At 38.7% G+C, this 21,115-nt stretch overlaps 1 protein-coding gene across 8 annotated transcripts in view; it reads right to left on the reverse strand.

Moving 5' to 3' along the window:
* lrp8 (low density lipoprotein receptor-related protein 8, apolipoprotein e receptor) overlaps positions 1-21,115 on the reverse strand; it is a 175,824-nt gene that overhangs the window by 87,941 nt on the left and 66,768 nt on the right. For 7 of the 8 annotated variants that reach the window (XR_009789510.1, XM_061780495.1, XM_061780493.1 and 4 more), the window contains exon 3: positions 16,261-16,383. Coding sequence is in view for 6 of the 8 variants with exons in the window: in XM_061780495.1 (XP_061636479.1) it covers positions 16,261-16,383 (123 nt within the window). In the remaining 2 variants the exon portion in view is untranslated. Of the gene's footprint in view, positions 1-13,222; positions 13,411-16,260; positions 16,384-21,115 lie in introns of those variants that run through there. The other variant, XM_061780497.1, reaches the window with a different exon arrangement.

Raw genomic sequence — 21,115 nt, forward strand, 5'->3', positions numbered from 1 at the left:
CAAGGATTATGAAAGACATCTGTTATTGTGTTACGGTCTTGGACTCTACATTAGTGTAGCAACAGAGCAATCCAGTACCCCACATTTTCAAAATGACAGTATATACGATAGAGGGTTGTGTCAAATGGTAGTTTTATATCGCACTACGATAGATATCGTAATATCACACAGCAGTAACTGAAAGTATGTATTTTCCTGCTTTTTAATCTAAAGAGCACACATCTCTCTCCATGACCAGTAGCTTCTTTTGTGAGACTATAAAATGCTTTTCCATTGGATTTTGTAAATGTAGAGACGCTATAAAACAACAACAATCTCTCTTGTGAATCTCCCTAAAGAGAGACAGATTGAGCAAGCACACACACAAATAGTATAGTATTCTACTGTATGTGGTGTTTGAAATAATTTGAAAGAAACCATTCATCAGAATTTGGAATAGCTGCCAATCAAGTCAACAAATAATGGCCAAATAGTTAGATTTTCCTGGTTTAATATAATTCCTTAAACTAAAAGAAAATGTGTTCCTTTATGTACAGTAAATATTACTATTCATAAAATGCTGCTTGTAAAAAGTAAAAATGCATGTTTCAATGTTATGTTTTCTTTAAATGCAAACATCCAAATTACACAATTTATCATATCTGAGAAGCACATGTATATCACAATCCATGTAAAATCTTTCTTCTGGTTTGGGGGGGGGGGGGGCATATAGGCCTATCTAGAATTTTACTTTTTATATCTACTTGAGTCAGATTTTTCTAAAGTAACAGTACTCTTATTGAGCACAATTTTTGGCTATTCTACTACCCACCCCTGGAATTGTATAATACCAGCAGTTTTTTCAATGACCTTCCATTCTTTATAGAATAAATAGGACTTTTCATTTGGACATAACTAATAACATCCATGAAAATTGTATATACTGTATAAAAAATATTGCCTTTACAAAGCGACTTTGACTAATCCCAAAGTCAACTAACCAGTGTATGTCCAGATTGTAACCATGATCCTAAAATAGAAAATGTTTGCAGCTTTACAGTAATAATTATGTTTTGAGTGATGATTGTAATTTGCAATCTGTGGGCACTGGTTTGGGCATTTTAAATACATTTTGTTGGTCATGAGGTCAAAAAAGTAATTTAGCACTTAAAGGCCAATGCATTGTGTTTTACGCCATCAAATTCACAATGAAAAGTGGTAGGGATTTTATTATTCTCCTCACAAAATCCGCCAAAGTGGCTATAATGCGCAGGGTGTAGGGTTGGACTGAGCTCAGCGCTGTATGCTAATGTACTTTTGATTAACTACCGTCTTAATTTCACTTCACAAGGAAGGAGGGAATTGCGGCATTTCAACACGACACTGCAACTGCTCTTCTGTAGCCTCACTTGCATCTAAGCTAACCTCACTGCTGATTGATTGAGACAGTTCATAGCCTCACAGGCTAATGCAGAGATAATTTATTTAACATAAGGGGTGTGTTTGAGGCTGGCAGGTAATATACATTGCCCTTGACTCACTGTCTGTCACAGGAAGACAAATTGTGAAAACAAAGGCACCGTGGGAGGAATACAATTTAACACGATACATGGGCAATGCAGGAATGCATAAACATTTAACCACTTTTACCAGACTATTGTCATCAACAGCGATGATTTTACAAAGTTTTAAGCAAACAAATGCCACATTATATTGTATGCTTGGGGAGTTCAGATTTTGGTTCTCTTTACATGACAGGAACAACCTATTGGCAACACCTATCTGCAAGATGCAGCATAACCAAGAAAAACAGCCTGGTATAATTGTAGTGATACTGTACTAATGAAAGGTTATTATTCGATTCAGCTCTGGTTTTGGCTCCCATTAGACTGTGCAAGTGAGTATACTTAATGCAGTGTACGGTGATTGTTTATCCCTGGTTTAATGTTCATCGTGTGCAAATTTATAATTTAATTATATTTATTTTACTTTAATTCTCACACCACCGCTTATCATTTGTATCAAATGATTGAGAATGATATGGAAACCTACAGAATTATATCAGAGATATAAACTATAACACACATTTACATGGTGTACTATGTGTATTTCCATCCATCCATTTTCTGAGCCGCTTCTCCTCACTAGGGTCGCGGGCGTGCTGGAGCCTATCCCAGCTATCATCGGGCAGGAGGCGGGGTAGACCCTGAAATGTTTGCCAGCCAATCACAGGGCACATACAAACAAACAACCATTCGCACTCACATTCACACCTACGGGCAATTCAGAGTTGTCAATTAACCAACCATGCATGTTTTTGGGATGTGGGAGGAAACCGGAGTGCCCGCAGAAAACCCACGCAGGCACGGGGAGAACATGCAAACTCCACACAGACGGGGCCGGGGATTGAACACCAGTCCTCAGAACTGTGAGGCAGACGCGCCAACCAGTCGTCCACCGTGCCGCCACTATGAGTACTTACATATTTCAAAATATTAAAGCACTTATTTCTTTTACTCTGATCATTAAAGCTCCATCCTCCCTTTGTCCTTCGAATGTGAAATCCAATTCAACAAAAGCGCGTATGCCTAAAATCAGATTACATTTCAAATGAAGGTTAGTGTTGATTAGTGGCTTTCATCGGAACACTCATCTGCAATTATTACTGATCTGTTTTGAGGAGATGGAGAGCGGGTGCCTGACTGTGCAGTGATCGAAGTCACGGGAAATGAGAGAAAAGCAAAATGACTCGGAAGAGACAAGTAGAAGTATGTATATGGAAGCAAAAGCATGGAGAAAAACTGACATGGAGAGGAATATTAAGAGGAAAAAAATATTGTTATGAATCGTAAATTAGTAAATACAATGAAGGAGAAAAAGGATATAAAGGTACAAGTTGAGGTGGGGTTGGGGCCATAACAGTAGTTGGAATAATATGTGGCACTGAAGCCCTTTTTTGCAGCATAGGATACGTTCTCTTACATAATAATCATTTGCTGTGGAAGGCACAGCCTTTTTTTTTTTTTTTTGTGCCCCATGAAATGATTAGTTAGAAACTCCACATATTTTTCAGAGGCCATTTTGACATCTTCAGGAAACCTAAAGGGGCCTATCATCTCACTACCCGTTATTTCCGGCAAGAAATCATTAAGCCAGCTCCTCACTGACGTGCATTCTTGTTGGGACCTATGACATCTACCAACCAGCCAAGAACTCAAACCATCGGGACTATCCAAAGTAGCATAGGTAGATTGCACAATTTTTTTTTTAAAGTCAAAACTAATGTGATAAATAAAGTCAATGTCAACTAGTTGCTGATGAGGTCATTGACACATATATTTTTAGAACAGTACAATAATTACCAGGAGGAGGAGTGCTTTGGGATAATCTAGAGGTATATTCATCAACAATGGACAGCTCAAAGCACCGGATTTATGCAGAACACAAGAGTATCGTTGAGACTGAGTGAAGTTTCTCCTCGTCGCTTGATGCTATTTCCAGCCAAAGAAAAAATCTTCTACCTCTGTGTGGTTGCCGCGAGGACAGCCTGTCCTCGTTCTCGGCCCACCCCAGCAGTGGGCTCTGTATGGTGTGAATTTGTGGCGTTTGCAAATACCTCTCCGTCTGCGATGGAATCATTCTCCTGTTTCCTTCCACATTGATAGTCTGGGCCCAAAAAATATTCAAAATCCTGCTTGAGCCTGGCTTTTTCCCCTTTTATTGGTTCTCCCTCAACACAATTTAAATCAATTAAGGTGACAAATTTCCTTTTGTTCACTCATCTGATGCTGCAAGCAGCAAAAAGACGTGATTTAATGACAAGGAGACGTCCTGCTCTAGACACCATTGTAGAGTAGTAAGTCAAGTAAGTAGTAAGCATTAAGTTAACAAGTTGACTAGTCATTAAAACCTACATTATACTCATCTGTGAATAAAAGTGTTTGAAAGTCGGTACTCCACCAGAGAAACAAGAAGCTTCAAATACCTGCTTTCTGTTCATTAGTGGTGTTTTAACTGCTGTTCTCTTAATTAAACGCATTAGACTAATAGAAACACCTTCATAGAATGCACTTTTTTGCTCTTTGAGTCAAAAATTATTTTTTTTTAACAGTAAGGTGATCTCGCTCCAATTTTCTTGGAATGCCCAGTGTTTTCATTCATCAACCTCAAATGTCTATTCAAATTAAATCCAAATGTGTAATCATTTGGAGCGCAGTGTTACTCTTTACATTTTTCTAAGTCTCTGAGCCATTTGGGAAAATAATCATCCCACGTAAATGAAAGTAATCATAAATACCTCTGCAAATTGTTCTATCGCCCTGACTCACCAGCAATGTAGATTGTAAGCAATGTCCTGCGATGAAAACCTAAACCTTTTTAAGCGCTTAGGAACTAAGTTGAAGTATGGAAGTGACAATAAACAAAACAACATGACAGGGGGTTGGAATCATAGCCGTGAGCAAGCACAAAATTATTCAACAGTCTAGCAACCTTTAACATCCAATCATACTTCATGATTATATGGATTACTTGGTGTTTTGAGGGCTAGCCGTGCAGTAAAGCGGATAAGTCCGCATTGCGAGACAGTAGACACTGAAATTATGCTAAATGAAAAAGATACTGTATGTATGCAAACCAACTCACTTGAGCTACTCTGACAATAATAATGACCATGACAAAAATTCATATTTCTGCTTAATTATTGATTAATATATATATATATATATATATATATATATATATATATATATATTTTTTTTTTTATTTATTTATTTATTTATTTTAACTGGAATAACAACTTGGGAACAGAATTTATCTATTCCCAAATTCATTCGGGTAATCTTAAAAGGAAGTCTTCAGTGTGAGTTTTAGTAAATTTTTGAATTTTAATAAATTAGTGCATTGTTGTATGTAAGTGTGCTGAACTGTGCTGTATCTATGTACCATTTATTTTTGCCTATACAGTACTGTGTTTAGTTTTTTTAATGCTTTATTTCACAAGATGAATCACACAAAATGAATGTGTCAAGAACCACACTGCAGATTATGAAGCCAGCCCTTCCAATTTCCACAGTGAGTGCATACACACATAATGCCTCTCTGTGCTGTATAATGTTTAGCTGACTATAATTTTTAACCATTGCATTTACACACACTGCAGAACATTTATATGTGGACAAATACCTGTAAATGAAAATGAAAATATACAGTATATATATTTTTTTAAATGTTGCATTAATGCTGTGAGTCAGTGCGTTGAATAACGATGAATCTGAAATAGTGACAAATAGTGAAAAGATTTTAGTTGATTGAAAGCACTTTTTCCAGTATTACAATGTAGGAAGCATGACTAAATACAAATGCTCATAGGGCAGATTCACTGCGACTCATCACTATTATCCAAAAGATAAATTCAATAAGTGCAGAAAAGTGAAGATGAAAGCCTGAAATGATGGGTTTAAAAGAGAGAGTATGCGTGTGTGTGTGTGTGTGTGTGTGTGAGAAAGAGAGAGAGAGAGAGATAGACAGACAGAGAAGGAGAGAGAAAGCAAGAGAGGGTCCGAGAGAGAGCGAGAGAGAGACCTTCATTGTTTGTCTTTATAGTGACACAGAAATCATTACTGTATCATCCATAATTTATGAGTTAGATATCACATGCGCACATACATACAAATGGAATACCTGGCAGGATTCAGTCGCTTTAGCTGAGAAAGACCACGCACTGGCCAAAAGGTCAAGTCAGAAAGTCTTGAAAAAATAACTAAATAAATTAAACATTTATTTAACATCGTTTTAAGGTTTTAAGGGTAGGTATATGTATGGTACCTTTAAAAGATTAGTCATCTCATTAAAATTTTATGTGTATTTCATTTCAGAAATTTAAAACAACATTTAAAGAGTCAGCCAATCACAGTGGCTACTTTGAGTTTGATATCACCAATAGAAAGCATGTTTCCTTCATTTTGCTTTGTTGCTGATCTTGTAACTTGTGACAATGCTGAGAAAGAAAGAGCGAGAGGCAGAGAGAGAGAGAGAGAGAGAGAGAGGGGGGGAGAGAGAGCAAAAAGGGGAAAGCGAGAGAGTGACAGAGGAAGGGGGGGAGAGAGAGAGAGAGTGAGAGAGAGAGAGCAAGCGAGAGGGGGGCCACCTGGGAAATTATGCCTGCCGCTGCCTCATGCATGAAATTGAAACCATCAGACAATGCAACTCACTGGTTCCTTCCCATTTATATTTTAAAAAAAATTAAGTCGCACAACCTTGCGCCTCCATGCTTTAAATGCTATTGTCTCTCTCACACATACAGACATGGATGGAAAAAAAACCTAAACGTGGAGATGAGGACCCGATGGACGCAGAATGAGCAGGATTGAGCAAAAAGGTGCATAAAGTGCAAAAGTCCCATCTGATATGTTGGAGCTAATAATTACATATCCAGATTATTCTGTTATAGAATGCAGTTAATATGCATGCAGTGGTGGAAAATACATAGTTGCATTACCCTGTCAGTGAACTTGCAGAATCTGGCTACAGCAAAGAGCCTCTAACTACTGTATGAACACATACATTGATACATAGTTATCCACGTTTTAAATGTGTGACTATAACACTGTGATGGGTTTTCAGAAAGACATCAGTAAATTAACACAAGGGGAGAACTAGTTTAATATATCTAAAGCTGCCGCATATGCAGGAAGGGGACATACCCAGTCATGATCAATCAGATGGAATTTTCTTTTTAAGAAAGTCTACTCAATGAGCTGGTATGATTTCCAACAGGCATGTTCTGAATTGGTAAATGCAACCAGTACTGTATGGAGTTTTAGCTCAGCAGCACACAGCAATGCAGCAAAAAAAAAAAAAAAAAAAACACTAAAATGCTGATCTGCACTCCTTCAAACATATAAACACACGGTACACAAGTACATTTTTATCTCCTGGGTCATGCAGTTCAGTTCTTCACTAGTTTATTTTCAATACAAATTAAAGAGGGTGGTTCAGTGTAGTAGGACTGCGCTTCATCATACAAGAGAGGAGTTTCTCATAATTTGCCACCGTCATGTAGCTAAATAAGATTAGTAACATGTCATAGTCAAATGCAGTGTAGTTCTAAAACACTAGACTATAATCACCGTAATACAACATTAAAGTTATACCTCTTTTACAGCGTGGGGAGTAATTTGGGAGCTGACGATGGAACCCAATTGGAATGAATGTATAAATAGGTCCCTCAGTTTGTTGTGTTACACCACTTTAGCTTTGTGTCTTGTTGTCATGTAATCCAGTTAAATAAAATTGGTCATGAAATGCTATGAGTTTATTAGTTTTGTCTGCTTTGTTGTGCCCAGTTTTTAAAATGTGTCGCAGGCCAGATAACCGACGTGCCTACGTGGCGGCCATCTTGGAAAGGTCGATGTTCCCTTCAAAGGCAATGCATGGACATTTAAAGTTAAGTCATAACTTGCTCAAATAGGGCTGGCCTTGCGACTGATGTAATGTACAATCAAGATAGTTGTGAAATCATATATTTATTTCTAAATACTTTATACATGTTTGGAAATAATTGCTGAAAATGTGTGCAATGACTGAGAACTCTGTCTTATTAATTGTGGAGCTATAGGGTTAAAATAGCTTTACACCATTCTTTAATTCCAGATTTTTTGGGGGCGGGGTTAAACTGCCGCCCAGTGACACACTTGGGCATCGGGCATAAGTAGAACCTTCCCGACTATAAAAGAACTTAGTAGTTGGGCAGCCGGTTGACAGTCACATTATGTCCCCACCAATTAATATAAGGTGGCTTGTGTGCTTCTCGTATGAATATATTCCACAGTAACTATTCAATCTTAAAGGGAACATCCTAACGTAATTTTAAGTCTTTTAATCTTACTGCTCTGGTGCTTCTCTAAAATGTACCCACATTTGATCTGAATGTGACTATTAGTAGAATGTGGCTAGATGAATGTATAACAGATAAATAGATAATCTAATTTGAGTAGTGGTCTAATAAATTCGTTAAATACTGTAGAGACATGTTTGTGTCTGAATTTGAATGTGTTTCATGAAATACAAAGAGACAATTGTGAAATATTCAATGTTTAACTCCACCACAGAGTTAAGTAAGATAGGCAAGTACATTGATTAATAAATTAATAAATAAATTGTTATTATAAATAAATGTAATAAAACTCATCTTTTGTACCCAATGATATTCAAAACCAATGTTCTCTTCCACTTTGTATTCATAAGTAATTTTTTTTTTTACATTTATAGTGGTACCTTGAGATACAAGTTTAATTTGTTCCGTGTCAATGCTCTTAACTCAAAATACTCTTATCTCAAATCATCTTTCCCCATAAAATGAATGGAAATGTCATTAATCTGTTCCAGCGTCCCTGTGAGTATATGCCTGTGAGTAATGTTATATTATCTGTCTGAATGTGTTGTGCTACCATGTGTGTTCCAATATCCGTTTCTTAAAGGGCTCTAAAACCGCGACTGCCGATGTTAACTGTTAGCATGTCAATGGCATTTTCCATTCATTTGGTCGTTGTTTGTTAGAATTAAGATAACGGACTTTCCTAAGGCAAAGCTGTGGTTGTTTTTCATACACAACTTGTAATTCCCTTTATTTTATGTTTAGTTTGACCATAAAATTCAACTGGGAGTAACATTAAATCGCTTGAAACCTCTCTTTTTTTGATGAAATGTTCACCATTTGTTAAAATGGTCCTTATTGGGAAGTGAGCTGAATTGGGTTTACTCCCACCAAGCGCTTGTACCTCATGTTTGTGCTCGCAAGTCAAAAAAAATAAAATAATAAAAATAAATAAATAAATTCAGCCAAGTCGGGTGACTCTTATCTCAAAGTACCACTTTTTGCCCTTTTCCTAAAAATTTAATAAGCAGTTCGGCAACTCATTGTGTCAGAAGAAGTCAACAGTTTCCGGTCCACAACAAAAGTATTGAAAGTAGTTGGGAAATCTCAAGGGTGTTCAGTACCCGCTCAATATATAGGTGAAGGAGGTCGTCTGAGTGTATGCAATTCAATAAATTTAACCTGTTTATCGAGAAAGTTGCTTGGTGAGAAGGGCTCAGGTTAATCCCCTTGTAGAACACACACGCGCACACACACACACAAAGTTGCATGAGTAGCACTCCGATCAGCACTGGTTGTCACACCTTAGAATCTGGTTAATTCCACTGAGAAGCTGGTTAATTCCACTGAGAAAGAAGCCTTTTTTTTTTTTTTTTTGCAAAAATACATTGTATGTGCCACCAATAGTCTAAACATGGTATTCTTTTTTGTGTGCTGGAACAATTTTGCTGTGCAGCAGGGGAGCTTGAAATACTCTCTCTGCTGATGTTTTTATTTTTTTAGGGGACAGACAGAGGGACAGAATGGACAAGGGGAATAGGGTGCTAACTACAGCAGAAAGATTGTTAGTCTAGATATTTGACCACAAATAATGTTACAACAGTCAAATCGTGCTCTTATGTGTGGAGGGGGGGAGGGGGGGACATGCAACAACTAACTAAGAGAACAAGATGAGAGAGGACAGAAAAGGGTAGGACAGGACAGAATGGGGGAAATGATCAAGGCAGTGCTACTGATGAGTGTTGCGGTGGGATGCTTTTTATAGTGTCTAAACACCTGTAAGAACCTGTGAGTTGATATCTTAACATAACCTGTGTTATTATTAGTGTTCCCAGCACAAGCAATAAGAATCAAAATCAGAATCATCTTTATTTGCCAAGTATGTCCAAAAAACACACAAGGAATTTGTCTCCGGTAACTGGAGCCGCTCTAGTACGACAACAGACAATCAATTGACAGAGAACACTTTTGAGATATAAAGACATTGAGAAAAACAGTCACTGAGCAATAAATAGGGTTGCTAGTTATCTGGTAATGCTGGTACATTTTTATTTTTTATTTTTTTTGACAATTGTGCAAAAAGATGCAGAGTCCTCTCGCACTTAGAGCAGTTTGAATGACCAACATTGCAATACTCCGGTGCAATGACCATTGTGCAAAGGGCGCCGAGACTTCAAGCGAGTAGTACGATAATCTGGGACCATGTTGATTGTGCAAATGTTGCCGATACTCCTCAGTCAGTGTGCAAATGGAGCAGATGCAACTCTGGCATGAGTGGCCAGTATTGGTCAACAACACATATGCAAATAGTGCAGCGTGGTGAGACTACTACAGTGAGTGCACGAGTAATATATAATTGGCCCGACAGAAATGTGACAACAAACTCAAGACAAAAAAAAAATGCCAGTATGTTGCAATGGAATTGTAGGTTAGGTGTTTAAGGTGTCATTGATAGCAAGAGGGAAGAAGCTGTTGGAATGTCTGCTAGTTCTAGTTTGCATTGATCGGTAGCGCCTACCAATTAAAGCCTATAGTGTGTGTATCGAACTTATGAGTGAATGAACATCATATCACATGCATGTTAGTCAACTGGTCTATGGACTTGCTGAGCCGACACATTGAGGAAGGATCGGTCTGGTCCCCTCAACCTGCAAGGTGGGGGGCAAGCCAGCAAGCCCATCCCACAGGGGACCCAGCCAGGAGGATGCCACTAACTCCCCAGGATCCGGGGCAGTCACTAGCACACCCACCACCCCCGGAGAGCATGGGGTATCCAGCCACCAACAGGGCCCAACGCAGGAGACTGCTGCCACCTGAAAAAGGTCACAGCCCGCCAAAAGCGAGCCCATGTTAAGTGCCCGTCGTGAGCAGTGATGGGCGAGGGCGCCAGGAGAGGGGAGAGGGGACCCAAGAGGGGTGGTCTGCCATCTCGCCGCGACTTGACAACCGATGAGGGCGGCGTGGGGGCGCAGGCCCCTGGAGTCAAGCCAAGAGAAATATGAATTTCAATGACAACCAGCTCCCCAAAGGATGTGCGAATGTATGTAGTGCATTAAAAATCTGTGGGGGAAAGACATGGCGGGCCATAGAGCAGGCCGGAACACCTAGCCAAGTGTCCACCCCAGATGCATTAAAACTGGAGGACCGGCAGGGCAGAGAAGGGGGGCGACCAGACTGAACAAGGTATTCTGATTAATATTGCATTTGTGGAATAAAAATGATACATATAAATTAATCAAATTTCATCCACCTCAGTGGGCCGCCATGTTGGGCAACATCGTCCTCTGCTGTCAACCGAAATTAACGTCATAACTGCCCTCACACTTGCATTGTGAACGTCACGTGACTAGACCCGGAAAACAAGTCAGCGGAATCCCCGTATCTACTGCGATAACTAGCAGACTGTAACTTCCTGGTTGATGACATGGTGGTTTATCACGTCATCAACCCATTTTGTATACGACAGAACACACTGAGATACATCGAAAAGTCATGGACAACCAGAAACGCTAACAGTCCTCTTATTTCTTTTCCACTACAACTCTTTCTTTGTATTTTACTGCAATCTGTATGCCATGTAGCACCATGCTGCCTCTCCCAGGTCAGTCTTGGCACTATGGCAGAGCTGGTTTATAGGAGAGGACTTAATGATAGTCCGCGGAGTTATCACTATATGTGTGGGTGTGCCCTGTTTGTTATCGCGAGTACACCACACACCATAAGAGCAGTAAAAACACACGTGGCAATTTTTTTCTTCATCATGTGTGGGGTTTATCATATTTCATATATCAGTTAAGATGTTAAAAATCAGTATGTGTTTATGTACTAATATTACTGTGTGACATACTAAAATAAAAAGAGAAAAGTACCTCCACTTCTGGTTATAAGGTTATTATTACACTTTTTCCCTTCCCAACAATGAAAGCCAGCTATTTATTTTTGTTTTACTTTCACGGTGTTTTACCTGGGAATTTTGGTTGAATTTTAAATTATACCACTGCCGGGGCATTCGACTCTGGAGGTTCGACTGTAATACATCACTCGAGACGAAGGGATGGTTACAAACAACTGTCGTCTAACCTCAGATTATTTTTCAGACGTGTAATTACAGTGTTTGTGTGTGTGTCTGTAAGTGAACCTGTATTTGTGTCTATGTTGTTTTCAAAAGCATCAGTGGAGGTCCATGGTTTATCAGTAGTCACCAGAGGTTGCAGGGATCAGCGCATCGACCCCTTCCCTGGCAAATCCATTAAATAAAATGCTTTACTTAAGGTGAACTCAGATCACAAAGTGTTGATCCTACAGCGATACAGAGAGGACTAAGAGGACAGGGGCTTAAATACTACATGGAGAGGTGAAGGAGTTGTTTTTTTTTTTTTTTTTTTTTTTTTTTTAAAACACTTTTTAAAATAACATTTCAACGTTCTTAACTGCAACAATTATTTAAACTCTGCACTATTAGTACATTAAAACACTCATTAAACACAAAACCACTTCAAACACACAAATAAGGTGGGCATACGTCTCGATGACAATATCATAATGATGAGGACCGTTCAATTTCTAAGTTTTTGTGTAACTTTTAGGGCACATTTAAAATGTATGCCTCACATTTTAATACTGCTGTATTATAGAAAACTGACTTTAAAATGTATGCATCACTTTTTAAATATGGCGTTCAAATTCGGAGCTTCCACTGCAGATGATTCAACTGATATATTTAACAAAGTATATACAATATACATGAAGAACCATTATCAGACCTTGAGAAGATATCATGGGACTCAAGTCAACCAATCTAAAGCAATGATTTATGCATCACCTTGGGATGAATATTAAATACAAGTCATGACTATAGCTGTCAAACATAGACACACACATAGTCTTTGATCCCCTTTTCGAGAGTCAAGCTAATAAAAAGTGCAAATAAGAGAGATGGCCTGTGGTGACAGCAATATGAAGTTCTGTGATAAGATTGACACGTTCAGCTCAGTTCTGGGTTTATCTTTGGAGAAACACTGGTTATTGTTGATTAATATGAGAACACATAAACGTCAACGGACAGTTTGTCCAGATTAAACTTCCATCACCTCCATAACCATACATCCAAGGCCAATATTTAACTTAAAAAAAAAAAAAATACATTTATCAATGGATTAGCATGACTTAATCACATACTAATAATATGAACAAGGCATTCAATAATTTACGTTGCAGTGTACTAAAGGGTACTTCTGTATTATAGAAAACTGACTATTTGCCCATTTCTGAAAATATGTCTGTGAGCGAGTCGTTTTGCACTACAACCCCACTGTTATGTAACACACTGACCAGTGAGATGTAGCCCACTGTTAGAAATATACTCACAGGTGAAATCCAGCTTGCTGTTATGCACACACTTGCTGGCGAGATGAGAGGCAGTCTGCCAAGCCGCTGAGTACGCTATTCCTCGTCATCATGGTAACTGAAGACTTGCCATTGGTCCAGCAGTATGTAGGGCGGGACGAAGGCTGGCTCACTTGCATTCGGCAGTGCCCCGAAGCATTGGGTGATTTCAGCCAGACAAGAAATAGGATGCATAAAGTATGAACTAATTATTGATCCTTGGGGTATTTTGATGAACGCATGTCAAGACACCTGGGATCTGTTTTTAAAAAAATTGTCCACTAATGTATATTCCTTTATTCATTAATTAATTTCCCATACCGCTTATCCTCACTAGGGTCGCGGGCATGCTGGAGCCTATCCCAGCTGACTCCGGGCGAGATACCATGCATGTTTTGGGGATGTGGGAGGAAACCGGAGTACCCACCCACGCAGGCACGGGGAGAACATGCAAACTCCACACAGGCAAGGCCGGATTTGAACCCGGGTCCTCAGAAAAATGAGTCAGATGTGCTAACCAGTCGTCCACCATACCACCCCATTAAGTTATATCCTCCATAATTATGCAAGATGAGGTATATGCTCTTTAAAATGTCCTCATAATAAAGTTTTTTTTCTGATTGTGAAATCAATCTGACTGAATGATATGAAGTTATATTCATGCTTTACTAAAATATTCTGATTTGGTCATTAAAAATCCACCATAGCAACACACATGGTCTGAATGAAGAGACCGTTGTACCACATTGGTTTTACGACTAGGGATGCAATGCAAACACACACTACAAGCTAATTGCTCTCACAATCAGCAAACCGCGCCGAGTCACCGCAGAGCAACGCTGAGGACAAGGTTTAAATTCACAGTCCAACCTTCATTTTTTATAATTGCAGCAGTGAGCGGATACATTTTCAATGAGACCATAAGGGGAGAAATGTGCTTGAAGACCTTTAATTACATGAATGCACTGTTACAAAGGCTATCAACACTAGCTACAATTGACCTAGACCAGAAAAAAGAAAGACACTCTTTAAGTGCTGCAGTTATTTATACTAAGAAATCCCCAGGCATGTAAAACAATAACAAAGATTAAACAGTGAATTGAGATTCATTTCTGTGCAGACTTTAGTCATGATATCTGGTATAATAGAATCTTGGTTGAGAATGTAATCCGAGTACTCACCTTTTAATAACATAATCGTGGTAAACATTGTACATGGGGCAATTCATTTATTCACCCCAACTGTGTGGCCTTTTCCTTTGACATGCAACCAGTACAAAGAAATCATGTCGTAATTACTGTATTGTGTTAACATGGTGTGAATGGAGTCAACATTTCTTTCACTCACAGTTGTCATGAGCAAACTGTCTGTGGCGCTCCAGCAGCAAAAACAACATGCAGTAATGTTTCTAAAGTAGTAGTGTGAATTGTGCACGGAAGGTATGATTGCAGAAAAATGGAACACGCAACCCAAACAAGCTTGTCAATGTGCCAGAGGGACAGCATAAATGACAGATGACAGAGAAACTAACTTAATTGAAATGGGTGTTGTGGAGAAGAACTTTCTTTTAAAATTACTTTTATTTAATCATCCCATGCATACGCACAAGCCCGCTATACACTCATCAGCCACAGTTTTGGCTCGAGTAAGTATATTGGGATCAAAGATACATTCTATCAAAAATTGTTCCTTTACAACAAACATACTCAGTTTGAAACAACTCGGAGAGGTATTACAATACGTTTTATTTTGTTAATGTTATAGTTTGCAAGAAAATTCTTTGATCCATTCCTTATATTAGATAACATTGAAGTGTACAGGCGTGCCTACTTAGATGGGTTAATTCTAAAATAGTTAATGGATTTAAATAGTTATAGTTATTATTATTAATGTCCTACATACAAGGGGAATTGAGCTTGCGATTGTGCAGACATACGTTTTGAGGTTACGAGTTTGAATAGAAGAAATATGCTGTCGTAGGGCACAAGAATTAAGGCATGTTCAACAAACGCTATACTTAATGTTTTTCATCTGACTGCATTATATTTATGGCCCAGGAGTGTTTTTTATCCAGATATTTGCTGTAATTATGACTTTACCATTGTGTTAGCGAGGCCTGTCACGATATTTACTATATCGAATTATTGTTCGATAAATAAAATGGGCACGATAGTTTTTCCAGACTCGATAAATTGTCACACAGAGTTGTGTCATTACCCACTAGTGGGCTCATGGAACGCCAGCGGACCGGTACACACTTGCCGGTGTTGGCTCCGTCCAATACTCAACAGCCTTGCTCCATTTGTAGCGCATAGATTCACATAACAGAGACACTTAAGGGAAAGTTAAGTGTTTATTATGTTCGCTAGCCCGTGAGCTAAGGAGCTAGCCCACGAGCTAAGGAGCGATACAGCTCGCTCCACTGCGGCAAAGCCGTGTAAAATGTCAGCGCCTCTCTCCGAGTTGTTGTGTTAGTCCCCAATTAAACCAAACACGTGAAAGTTAACGGTTTATTAAGCATAGCCGCAGTGGCACACTTTATTCAGCCAGTCGTTGACTACAGCAATCATCAACATATATTTGATTGATAGGTGAAGGGCTCATCTTCAGCTGACCAACCACAGTCTTCCAGCTCGAGAGCGGCCATTATTTTTCATCAGAGGCATAAAAAAAACAACAACGATATAATCTTTTATCGTGATAGTTTTTGGTAAAATATATCATCTTAAAATTGTTTTTATCGTGACAGGTCTAGTGTTAGCATAGGTTAGTGATAGATGATGATGTAATCTGACTCGCGTACAAATTTGGTCAGAAGCGTCTTAATGAGGCATGAAGTCATGATGTCATGATAAGTGGCTGCACAGTACATGTAGTCCTACTTGTAACGTGAATATAATGTGTGTGTGTGTCCGTGCGTGTGAGAGAAGTGACCTCCCAGACTGTGTGTCTGGCCTTCACGCTGTCTGCGTTGCTCATAATTGTTCTTTTACAGGCATTGGGTCTGGTCAGCTACTTACTGCAGATTGCGTCAGCCTCATCCGAACCATCTGCACACTCCTGCTCCCCGTCGCAGCGCCACCTAGCAGGAACACACTGTCCATTCTTGCAGGCAAAATCTGTGGTTGCACATGTCTTCTTTGCTGTAAAGAGGAAGCAAACATGCATTAATTAAGAGGAATGCTGAATTGTATTTATGAATGTACGGCATTTACAGCAAATGAAAAATCATTTCACGTGAGTAATAGCATCATCCACGAGGAATGCAACCTGTGTGAATGTTGGGTATATCAACTTGGCCTTGTTTTGTTGATAACATACCCTGATGAATCCTTATTACGCAGTTAACATTTTAAAATGCTAAAATTTTAAGGTTATACAGTGTACATAAGCTAAAAAGGCAGAGACAAAATACGGGTTGGCAATTTGACCATTTAAGGAGGACCAAAACAATCCACAGTTGTAATTACACTTATAAAAAGATAAACACAACTAATTGTGAATGCATTTAAAATTATTGTCAGCAGATTAGGAAGGGGATTAGTTTAACCATGCATACAACTAGACAACGGGAAACAGCAAGCTTGGCAACAACATCATTATTCTTGTTCCAAGGGGAGACTTGAGCTTGACATATTTGTCAAATCAGTATCCCTTTCTAATCTGAACCTGTGTAAGTGTTTCTAAACACTTTGCTTACACAAATGAAATTAAAATTTTAGGAATAACAATTTCCAACAAGAAATGTGTATGTGCATTGGGGTATATACAGTATGGAATGTTAAGTACTAGGGTCGAGTGAAGAGCCTGAAGACATTTGTCTTTTGTCTGTTCGCCTGTGTGGAGATCTGTTTAGCAAGTGTCAGTCTTCACAAGTGGCAGAAAATAAACAATTTTCCTACATCGAAGCCAATCAGTACTCTACCCTTATTTATCTACTTGACAAGCAATGTTGCAATCCAACACAAAAACCTGGTTGTACAAAAACTGTTTCGTTCGCAAAGTTATGAGGCTAGTAAAATTGGAGCTAGAATTCACAGTGGTCATCAAAAATACATCCAATGCTTAAATTCTTCAGCAAATCCAAAATGCAACACAACCTAATCAATAGGTGAAAGAATATTATTTTGTAACACTTTACACTCATACATGTAACTTTTACACTTCATTATCTTATCTGTGGGGAGGGGGGGCGTGGGGGGGGAACAACAACAACAACAAATGGAGGGGTAATTGAATACAGTAGTGAGCAATAATCAAAAGTAGCAATTGATACAGCTTCATTTAAAAGTACGATTTCGTGTGGTCCAGAATATAATATTTGTCATATATGTTAGAATGTGTGTTTATACGGTGCATCCAGAAATTATTCAGTGCTTTACTTTGGACATTTTATAATATTACATATATTATCTTCCAAAACATCCCATAATGAAAATATCTAAAAAAAAAAAAACCTTTTGCCTTTTTTTGCAAATTTTATAAAAAATTACCGGTAAAAACAACTACGTCATTGTCATTGTCATTGTCATTGTGAGGTGCATGACTGAATGGTGTGCAGACTTCTGAATGATAGCCTGGTTGCCCCCACACCCACGCATCATACAAACACCAAGAACTCACCACATTCTCATGAGGACATGATTTAGGACTCTGCTTTTTGACCATATAGGTGAAGGTCAGTGCTTTCATCCATGTCATTAAATGTACTTGCTCTATCACACATACAAAGTGAAAGTGAAAAGGAAATAAAGCACGAGCCCCATAATAATAGCTAAAGGAACGCTGTCATTTGTGTTTAAGATATCTCTATCGACTTTACGTCCTTTATTACCTTTCAAAGCTGTGTAATAATTTCCTATCTACTAACACGAAACGAGAATAACTCTTCAATAAAGCACATACTGTATCTCTGCCTATACGAACTATTAACAAAAAAATAAATAAAAAAATTGCCAAGTGGCAGTTTGTGCATTCAGCAGGGTGCTCTCTGAAAAGAAGAGGGAGGTTGACTTTTTTTTTTTGTGAATCCAAAAACAATCATGAAAAGACAGTGATCAGCTTCTTAAGAAAAATGGTTAACTCGGGGCGCAACATAAAATATTCTTATTAAAACACAACATAAGTCAACATTAAAAACAAGACTGTCAATAACAAAGCTATGCGATATGGACAGTGACTTTCATCTAGCAAAAGTGCATTATTCATGTTAAAAAGCTGTCTGCTTTCTGGTTCAAGGCGAATGATGCAAGGTGATGCAGATAATTGGACAAGAGCATTTGCATTCTGGGACAGAGTAACAGTTCCATTATGACTAACAGTAAAAACAGAAAATCAATTGCTTTGTCTCTATGAAATATGAAATTGTGTGATGTTGTTCATCTCCATCCAAAGAAAGGTTAACCCTGTTATGAAACAAACACACTTTTTGACCATTCACTTTGACTCTTGGTGGTAGTAATAAAAAGAACAGGTGAAAATCTAATAGCTGGGACTGATCTTAATAGTGTTCCCTACTTTAGGGAACAAATGTCAGGCAGGCTCCGGAGAATTTTTGTAATCTAAATGCAAATCGTTTTTAGTTCCCAGATCTCTTTTATTAATGAGTCTGTTTCTCCTTTTAGTTAATGGTTTTATGCACTGCAGTGTCCAGGAAAGTAGGTTTGGAGACACAGCAATAAGCGTAATCGTGAGTGAGCCCTCCATTGCTGGAAAACACTTGATTCTGTATAACAATGTGCACATTTGAGCACAACCATGTTCATGCTATTGTTTGTGTTCTTTTGGGGGGGGGAAGAAAAAACAAAACAATAAAAATCACTTTTTTAAGACTGATACTTGGCTATGTACTTGAGAGTATAAATACATGGCTATTAGAATGTGCAAAACCGGAAAAGGGTAAACCGTACTATCTGCAACTGATATGATATGATCATATGACGTTATGTGCATAGAGCCCATTGATGTTTTTCAAAAGTTAATAATCTTATAGGTTGCAGCGGTACAGAAGTGCACTGCATCATACTGAGAAGCTTTTGTAATGGCAAAATATTAGAAACAAAATAGCAAAATCCAGGCACATGATTTAACATTAACTTGTCTGTAGCAGAACTGTTGATAAAATGCTTGTTCTGCATCCTTTGCATGTGATTATATTTTTTAACTCAGAATTGCAGGAGATGTATGTATGCAGTTTAATTTATTTCTGTCTTTAAGTCTTTAAATTTGAGATGGCAGCAATGACCTTCCTAAAGGCCATCCTCTTTTGGATATAATTTTGACACCCAAGCAAGCCCAAATAAAACAATATCCCAAACTAATGTAAACTGTGTTAGGACAGTACAAGCAAAGGAACACTTTTATAAATCATCAACTATTAAAAACCTTGCAGTTACAAATTCATTTTTACTTCAGTTTGCAAAGAGCACAACAAAGCAAGACAACTGATCAATGTCAGGGCAAGCAGATGATGAAGAAAATGATCTTCAGTAGAGTCATTTCAACTGGATAATTGTGAAAGGATAGGCCTACTACATTTAGGACCTATTATTCATCGGGGAAGTGTAGTTTATAGACACATCATTCTCTAATTACAATCAGTAGAGTATGGATCTAGTAAGAATACATCTTTGGCGGAACCAACAAGGGCAAAGAAAAATTGAGGAGTAGATCAAATGTAGGAGAAATAAGACAGGAAATAGATTACGCTCTGCGATCCGCTAAAAGGCTAAAGAACGCAACATGTCAGTTGAGGGACAGAGGCCCTTAATCAGTGAGCTGAGGCTGAACAACAGCCATGAGTGAGTGGAGAATACTCCAAGGTCCATGTGTGTGTGTAAGGGATTGTGAGAGCTTGCATCTGAGAGAGAGCAAGAGAGAGAGAGAGAGAGAGAGAGAGAGAGAGAGAGAGAGAGAGAGAGAGAGAGAGAGAGAGTGAGAGAGAGCGAGCGTGACCAGGTAAAATAATTATGTGAAGAGGTTAAAAGCCCAGCCACTTTCTCAATAATCAGTGAAATATTGGGGAGAGATGACCAGAATACAATAGTATCTCCAAATTATGTAACAGGGATACTTCCTGGGTAGTGTACTGATTAATGTTAAGGGCTACCAATTGGATCATTTGATACACACTTCTAAAATAACACATTTTGTCATGAGCGGTGCCCTGCAGTCCTTTTTGTTGGAGCCTGGTGGCACTTTGCGCCCCTCTCGCCCTCCCACCCTCTCTTCACAGTAATCAGCACCATCTCGGCCGCGCACCTGTCATCAATCAGCGCTCATCACCCCCTGCATAAAAGCCTGCCAGGACCCGGAAACTCTCGCCGGAGTATTAACGCTCTCCTGTGGTACGATGGCTCCTCAGTCTCCACGTAAGCTTACTCAATTCCTCGTGTCCTCTCTGACCTCTGTCTCTCTCCTTGTCCTGTGTTCCCCTCCATGTTCCTCGCATCCACAACGTCAAGCCAGCCGCCTGCCACACGTTCCATGCCTCATCAACCTGCCAGCATATGTCAAGGGCCAAGCATCCCCATTCCCCTTTGTTCAATAAAACTTTTCAGCACAACCTCTCAGCCTCCGCCTGCTCTTGGGTCCCGTCTGGATCAACTCGTGACAAAATTTACTCATATTTCCCCTTCAGTTATTTTTAATAAGTAATGATATTCATCTATGTGAAAACAGTGATCATGTTAATGATTTCTCATATATAATTATCGATCATGTTCAACCTATATTTAATTGAATACACTACAACGACAAGATATTTAATGTTCAAACTGATCAACTTTATTGTTTTTAGCAAATCATTAACTTAGAATTTTGTGGCTGCAACACATTCCAAAAAAGCTGGGACAGGGTCATGTTTACCACTGTGTT

The sequence above is a fragment of the Phyllopteryx taeniolatus genome, chromosome 7 (assembly GCF_024500385.1).
Source record: "Phyllopteryx taeniolatus isolate TA_2022b chromosome 7, UOR_Ptae_1.2, whole genome shotgun sequence".
NCBI lineage: Eukaryota > Metazoa > Chordata > Actinopteri > Syngnathiformes > Syngnathidae > Phyllopteryx > Phyllopteryx taeniolatus.